The sequence below is a fragment of the Arachis duranensis genome, chromosome 9, assembly GCF_000817695.3.
Source record: "Arachis duranensis cultivar V14167 chromosome 9, aradu.V14167.gnm2.J7QH, whole genome shotgun sequence".
In the NCBI taxonomy this organism is placed as follows: domain Eukaryota; kingdom Viridiplantae; phylum Streptophyta; class Magnoliopsida; order Fabales; family Fabaceae; genus Arachis; species Arachis duranensis.
In genome coordinates this window covers 54,189,920-54,197,848 of record NC_029780.3, presented here as the reverse complement: position 1 = coordinate 54,197,848, position 7,929 = coordinate 54,189,920, and the positions used below count along the sequence as shown (strand labels likewise).

The 7,929-nt window shown below is 36.2% G+C and overlaps 1 protein-coding gene across 1 annotated transcript; it reads right to left on the bottom strand.

Annotated features, from left to right (window-relative positions):
- Window positions 1-5,561: 5,561 nt before the first annotated feature.
- LOC107465806 (uric acid degradation bifunctional protein TTL-like) lies at window positions 5,562-7,504 on the bottom strand. The gene is made up of 4 exons (XM_016084778.3): window positions 7,346-7,504; window positions 7,106-7,207; window positions 5,753-5,844; window positions 5,562-5,655 (listed from the first exon to the last, which is right to left on the bottom strand). The coding sequence occupies exons 1-4, from the start codon at window positions 7,502-7,504 to the stop codon at window positions 5,562-5,564; spliced, it is 447 nt and encodes a 148-aa protein (XP_015940264.1).
- Between the last annotated feature and the right edge of the window lie 425 nt (window positions 7,505-7,929).

Genomic DNA, 7,929 nt, shown 5'->3' with positions numbered 1-7,929 from the left:
AGGAGTTTGATATTGAAATCAGAGACAAGAAGGGAGTGGAGAACAAGGTGGCAGATCACCTATCCAGGTTTCCTCAAGAGGAAGGAGGAACACATGATATGAGTGTGAACGAGCTCTTCCCTAATGAGCAGTTAATGACAGTGCACAAAGCCCCATGGTTTGCAGACATTGCAACTTCAAGGCAACTGGGGCTCTACCTCCAGGGATCAATAAACATCAAAAGAGGAAGCTCATGAATGATGTAAAATACTTTGTCTGGGACGAGCCTTATCTCTTCAAGAAGTGCTCAGATGGAATCCTTAGAAGATGTGTCTCAAAAGAGGAAGGACGAGAGGTACTATGGAATTGCCACGGCTCATGCTACGGAGGCCACTTTGGAGGGGACAGGACTGCAGCAAAGGTGTTACAAAGTGAATTCTTTTGGCCCACCCTTTTCAAGGATGCCAAAGAACTGGTAAGGAGTTGCAATGAATGCCAAAGATCTGGGAACTTGCCCAAAAGAAATGCCATGCCATAGAATTTCATTTTGGAACTGGAAGTATTTGATGTGTGGGGAATAGATTTCATGGGACCATTCCCAACCTCATATGCAAACAAGTACATCTTGGTAGCAGTGGATTATGTGTCCAAATGGGTAGAGGCCATTGCAACCCCAACAAATGACAACAAAGTGGTCATGAACTTCCTCAGGAAGAATATCTTCAGCCGGTTCAGAGTCCCAAGAGCCCTCATTAGTGATGGAGGGAGCCATTTTTGTAACAAATCACTAGAGGCTCTTCTCCTACGATATGGGGTGAAACACAAGGTAGCCACACCTTACCATCCCCAAACAAGTGGACAAATGGAGATATCCAACAGAGAGCTAAAGAGGATTCTGGAAAAGACTGTGGGTGCATCAAGAAAGGATTGGGCGAAGAAGCTGGATGATGCTCTTTAGGCATACAGGACAGCATTCAAAACACCACTGGGAATGTCCCCATATCAACTGGTTTATGGGAAAGCTTGCCATTTACCACTAGAATTGGAACACAAAGCTCTATGGGCAATCAAGATACTAAACTTTGACAGCATTGCTGCTGGTGCAAAGAGGATCTTGCAGTTGTAAGAGATGGAGGAATTCAAGTCACAAGCCTATGAAAATACTAAGATATATAAAGAGAAGGCAAAGAGGAGACATGACCTGCATCTTGCACCCATGGATTTCGAAAAGGGGCAGCAAGTACTCCTCTACAATTCCAAATTGAGACTGTTCCCAGGAAAACTCAAATCAAGGTGGTCCAGGCCTTTCATTGTCACAAAAGTCTCACCATATGGACACATCAAAATCATGGATGAAAGGTCAGAGAAGACTTTTACAGTGAATGGACAAAGACTCAAGCATTATCTGGGCAACATGGGGGAAAACCCCAGAGTAAAATATCATCTCAAGTGAAGTAAGGACCCGTCGAGCTAGCGACGATAAAAGAGCGCTTTGTTGGGAGGTAACCCAACCTTAGGTAACTACTTTTTCAGCTGCATTTCAATAAAGATCACAAGTTGTTTCCCCTGCATTGCAAGGAGCTAAGTTTGGTGTTCCACACCAAAACAATTCAAGAGTGAAAGTGCGATTCTTAAGTTTGGTGTCCCACCAAAGGATGCTAGTTAGAATCACACTACACTCTCAAAGCACGTATCCCTATTAATAAATGGAAATCAGAGGTGGAATAACAATAACAACTTCAGGCAGCAGAATCAGAATCAGACCTACAGAGCACCTCATTTAAGACAGCCTCAAGCATCTCAGCAAACCTCTCAGATCACTTACCCTTCTTCATCTCCTAATGATAAGTTACTGCAATCTATTGATCGGAGACAACAGGCCATGGAAAACAACCTTACTTCTACTCTGAATGGTTTGAATTCTACTTTGCAAGCCCTTGTATCACAGATTCGATCAATGAACAACTCCAACAACCAGTCCTCAAGCTCTGGTGGGCTCCCCTCTCAACCATTACCCAACCTAAAGAGTGGTATTAATGCCATCACCCTAAGGTCCATAACCACACTACAAGAGAGGAATCAGGAAGAGCCAAATCCACCTGAACACACCTCAGCTGAAGAGGTAGTGGAAATAGAAGATGTTGAAGAAGAAAAGAGCATACAGGACATGGCTGAAGAAGAAGACACCAAATCACAGAAAGAAGCACCAAGGGGCGCAGACACTACAGAGGACGCCGTTCCTATTCCATTTTCACAACTTGCAAAGAAGCCCAGGAAGCAATTGGAACCTGGTCCCAAAATGGTAGAAATCTTCAAACAGGTTAAGGTAACTGTTCCCCTTTTTGATGTCATTCAACAGGTACCTAAATATGCAAAGTTTCTAAAGGATTTATGCATACATAGAGATAAAATTAATAAATTAGAAACTATTCCTTTAGGTAGTTCTATATCTGCTTTAATGGGAAATATACCTGAAAAATGTAGTGATCCAGGTCCATGCATGGTTAATTGTACAATTGGAGGCGTGATATTTTCTGACTGCATGTGTGATTTAGGAGCATGTGTTAGTATAATGCCTTTATCTGTATATGATGTTTTGAGGCTCTCTCCCTTAAAAAGGTCGGCAACTCATTTTGTGTTAGCAGATAAAAGTATTATTACAGTGGCTGGAGCTGCTGAAGATGTATTACTGGGAATCAAAGGTCTTACATTCCCCATTGATTTTTACATCCTGGAGATGTCCCAACATGACTTAGAGAAGCCATCATCAATCCCACTCGGAAGACCTTTCTTGAAGATCTCAAAGTTCAAATTAGATGCTTTTGCAGGCATATACTCTTTTGAAATAGACGGTCGAGTAGTAAGCTTCAATCTGAATGGAGTTATGAAGCACCCTCCAGAAGACCGTTCTATCTTCCAATGTGACATCATAGATGAAACCGTAGCTGAAGTTCACCAGGAAGAGTTTGAAGTTAAGTACATAGGATAAGGTCCAAGTGTGGAGAATTCCGAGGACAATGTAGGCACTCTACCACTGCCACCAATTCCAGATAATCCAGAGCCAGACTATGAACAGAAGTTAGAATTGAAACCCCTCCCTCCACACCTCAAATATGCTTACCTCGTAAGCATCTTAGTGCTATTTGTGGCAAGCTTTAATGCCTATTGTGGATTGAGAAAAAGAAAGCTCAATAAACTTAAAGAACAACTTTTTCAACACAATGGTGGTTGCCAAACATAAAGGTTCAATGAAAACTTAAAAATACAAGTTCCATTACTTGTTTATGAATTCATTCAAGGTGGTACTCTTTATGAGTGTCTTCATGGTCAGAACTAATCTTTAAAGTTAAAGTGAAAAACAAAATTGAGAATAGCAGTAGAAACTGCTGGGGCTTCTATCATAAAAAAATCCGAAAGTTTTACATTCCCATCCCCTCTCAATATAAAGGATCCAAAATAATATAATAATTAAAACCACTAATTAGTTAGACTCACTAGATACACATATTAGGAATTATATCTCCTCCTCATCATAAGTAATTTAGCATTGAAAGCAATCATTCATTCTAGTTTATTAGATAGCTGTTCAAAAATTAGTCCAAGATAAAAGTATTTTAACACAAGCAAGGCCAAAAATAACCAATTTTAATATTTTAAGTGTAGTGATGGAAGAGGATTTAACGCCGGTTCAGAAATTAGATAAAATAATTTCATTGTGAGTATAGTCCAAACCGACAATCTATCCTCTCAATCAAAGTTTGATATTTTCCAATAAAAACAATTAATCGAGAGTAATAAAACTTCGGGTCATTCTCCCTAAGAATGCAATCGAAGTATCACGCTTTCGGTTGTGAGGAAAATGGATTTTGAAAGAAAAGAACGAAAGATTAAAGGCACTAAGAGATAACAAAACTAAGAAATGATCAAAATTGAAATCAATGCAATTAAAAAGAAAACAAGATCAAAACTAGTGAAAATGCTAAGATATGCATAAAAGAGCCTTGACTTGGGAATGAGGATCCAATGAATCCTATCATCGCCATAACCACAACTATGGCAACCATGATGAGTCAATCTCACTTCGTCTACCTCTAACATCGAGGAGTACGTCAAGCAAGCATAATTGACCTTAATCCATAAGTCCTAGCTAACTTGCCAAATTAATTGGTAAAAAGCTAGCGTCAATAGAAACAAGAGTCAACTAACTATCCAAGAATTGCCACTAAATGTCGGACATTATGACTCTAGTATCCTAGGAACTCATTTCTCAAGCCAAGATATGAAAAGCTACTCAAAATTACCAAGTGGCATTTTCACAAACACTTGGTAGGCATAAGACCAAAACATAGGAATTTGCAAAGAAAAATAGAAAATTATAACCAACTATTCACAATATCAACAATAGACAGTCAAACAAGCATATATAAAGTATAAAACATTAAATTCATCAATCAAAACTTCAAGAACTTAAAATTGCAAATATTAACAAGTAACTTGAACCAAAAGGAAATTAGAGTAAATATGATGTAATTAAAGAGAAATTAAAGAGTACTTACAAAAGAGTTGATCAACCCAAGATGAAAATTTGAAACTATAAAATTCTACAATAGAAATGGAAAATGAAATAAAACTCTAAGAGAGCATTCTAACTACACTACTCCTACTCCTAAATTATGTTCTAAAACTATCTAAGTGAGCTCCCTTTCATATGTGTTGATATTCCCTTCATATAGCACTCCCATTAAGCATCAAGCCTTCCAAAATTGGGCCAAAAGCCCTCAAAAATCGCAGATAACGTGTTTTATTAATGAATCCACGTGCAGAGACCTGTGCGTACGCACAGAAGGTTATGCGCACGCACACATATTGAATTCTTTCTTGTGCGTACGCACATAGGATTGTGCCCACGCACACTCCAGTGTGTGCTTCCTCCTTGTTTTCTTCATGTGTTCTCCCTTTGTACATGCTTCCTTCCACTTTTGCCTAGCCAATCTTGCCTCTAGGGCCTGAAATCACTCAACAAACATGTCATGGCATTTAATGGCATAAAAGTGGAATTAAAATCATTAATTTAAGCACAAAAATGTATGTTTTCATATTTAGATTCAATTTAGGGATCAAACACAAAAGTATGCTATTTTAGTGATTAAGTGTGAGTTTATATGATGAAATCTATCCAAATTAAACCAAAATATCTCATCAAATATGGACTCATCATGTAGCCATAAAAAAAAAACTCCACGCATACCCTAATAAGAGAATGTTAGGTTTCCAACAACCACCTCATGTACCAAAATATATAGATAAACGTGAAACACAGTCCTAAACTCTAATTGGACTTGGTTAGTGGCATATTAGGAGTGACTGATGCCATTTGACCTGAATAAATACCATCAATGAAGGTCTGTCAAAACTCAAAAGTATCTAACAAGATCAAATTACAACCCAAAACAAAGTCTTTAAACACCAAGTCAAAATATCAAACTATCATGAATCAAACGACCTCATTCTCTTCTGATGTTTTATTGAGGTCATACGTTAGCATGGAAGCATTATGTCCAGTCAAAGCAACCTGATCAGAACTATCGTCGGGCCCAACGTCTTCTTCCTGCATTAAAGCTTAAACTATCTCTCCTATTTTTTCTGTTGTCTCTTAAATCTTGTCCCGATATAGACCTAAAAGTTACATGATAACCAAACAATTCCAATTCATTACAACTTATACAAAAAAACATGGTTAAGATCAACATTATAGAAGTCTTGTTTGGCTTACGTTCCTAGAGTCGGGCACGTTTTCTTTCTATAAGAATGAATTTCTCCCGAGACAATATCAAGTTCAACAATAAGAGTATTCTCATAGTGTGCCTGCACAATGTAAAAAAAGTGCACATCAAAGTAGTGTAATAGTTGAAAACTAGAAGTGATCAAATGCACTTTCCATTCAACATCAACAACATTACAAGCTTTGTAGCAATGGAAATCATGGTAACTAATTAGAGTATAAAGTGTGAAATGGAAAGTAAGGAATAGCTGAGCTATTAAAAAAATATAAAATCAACAAAAAAAAATGAGACAGCAAGGTCCATATAGGATTTCAAGTTAACTTAAACAAATAAAAATACTACACACTTAAAAATTATATTGCTCTAACGTTCTGAATACTCTTGTGGAAATAAAGTTTTAATTTAAAAATTAGAACTGTCATATATGTTGTAGCATTTCTAAAAATGTTTTAAACATGAGAGACACATGTGGTGGATGAGTTTTATCGAGTGTGAATGTTAGTGTTAGCTTCTCAATAGAGTGTTTGTACTTATGATAGTCGATAACAAGGTAGAAAAAGATAAAAAAAAATGTATGAGATTAACAATTTGAAAGTACTTGATCTCAATGAACTTTTTAAACAGTTTAGTTTTTTATTATACGCATTTTTTTATTTTGCAGCCAATAATATGAATTTGTTCATGCTGAAATGGTATGAGAAGTTCCCATCATGCAGATCCAAAGAGCTGTTTCTCACCGGAGAAAGCTATGTAGGTTCTCAATGGTATTTTATTTAATTGATAAAAGCACTTAAAAAATTTTTTGCAGTTCTTTTTTTCTTTTTCTTAATGTATTCTTGACTTCACACATCTTCAAGGGCATCCAAAGATGATATACAAATAAAATTTACATAATAAAATTAGAGTTTAATTACTATGCAACTAATAATTGAAAAGAGATTTCATATATCTAATCTTATTCACTCCAAAATAATTTATCATGGTATCAAAACTATCTCCTTTTTAAAAGTTTAAGCTATTAACTAGACGGATACAACTCTCTTGCGCAATGCAAGAGCCTCTTTTTTGGCTTGAAGCATGGATTATGCATTGATCCATTTTTTTTTCCTATGCTGAGTTGTTAATTTTATTTGGAAGAATATAGTAACAAGGAATGAGTTCTAGAACTTTTGGAACTAGATGTAGCAAATCAATGAATTAAATATGCATTGCAAAGTAAAACCTATAATGCTATATGACAACCTAAATGTACTAATGCTAACTTCTAATCTAATGCTCTATAATAAATCAAAATATTTTGTTCTTGATAAATCATATACTTGGTGCATAAATCCAAATTTTACCTTCACCTCCTCTGGTATTTGGTACAATAGTCTCTTGTCTGTACTTGTTATGAATCCAAAGCCAAACTTCTTGTGGTACTTTGGTTTGAATTGAGCCAATTCCTACAATGTTGAGAGACTCAATAAATATAAGCACTTTAGCCATGTCTTTTGTTTACAAGATAATAAAACCATTAATATTATTGTTGCCTTTCAAAAAGTAAAAGAACCTTTTTTGCTATCAATCATATGAGAACATACCTTCAAAATTGATCCAGACGCTTTATTAACAACTTCACCTATGTGCATATGTACAGCGAATGCATCTAGCCATAAGTTAATAGGTAACTTGTTGAACCATAAGTCTCTTGCAAATAATGTGGCGTGCTCCAACGAAGAGAACAGAGCTGCTTGCTCCATCGCCCTGGAAAATAAGATGCTAGTGTCGCAAAGAAAGAAGTCTCTCTCTTTCAATTTCCAGAATAAGTTCCACCATAAAAAAGTGAGCAAAATAACTTTAAGTATACATGTTAATCAATATATATCTCCAGCTGCAGTAGGTTAAAAAAGACAAATTAAACAACTCTAAGTTATTATAGATTATTAATATCACTTTTCAAGTGAATTACATGTCACTTATGAGTAATAATATTCAAGTCTTTGCATTTTCTAACTTCTACCTGGTTCTAGTTGTTAAAATGTAAAATTGCAAATATCTATCACTCAACTAGACTATACATAGAGTAATAATGTACATATCTTATATTGGAGACTAAATACATTTACAAATATACAACCTCTTTGCAAGTATCGATGGCATCAGTGGTGGATTCTTCTAAATCCCC

Excerpts from the sequence above, each read along its gene's own strand:
- LOC107465806 (XM_016084778.3), bottom strand. The coding sequence starts at position 7,504 with ATGGAGCAAGCAGCTCTGTTCTCTTCGTTGGAGCACGCCACATTATTT. Across the intron at positions 5,845-7,105 it reads AAATACCAGAGGAGGTGAAG|GCACACTATGAGAATACTCT; the intron begins GTAAAATTTGGA and ends TACATTGTGCAG. Across the intron at positions 5,656-5,752 it reads ACGTGCCCGACTCTAGGAAC|GTCTATATCGGGACAAGATT; the intron begins GTAAGCCAAACA and ends TGTAACTTTTAG.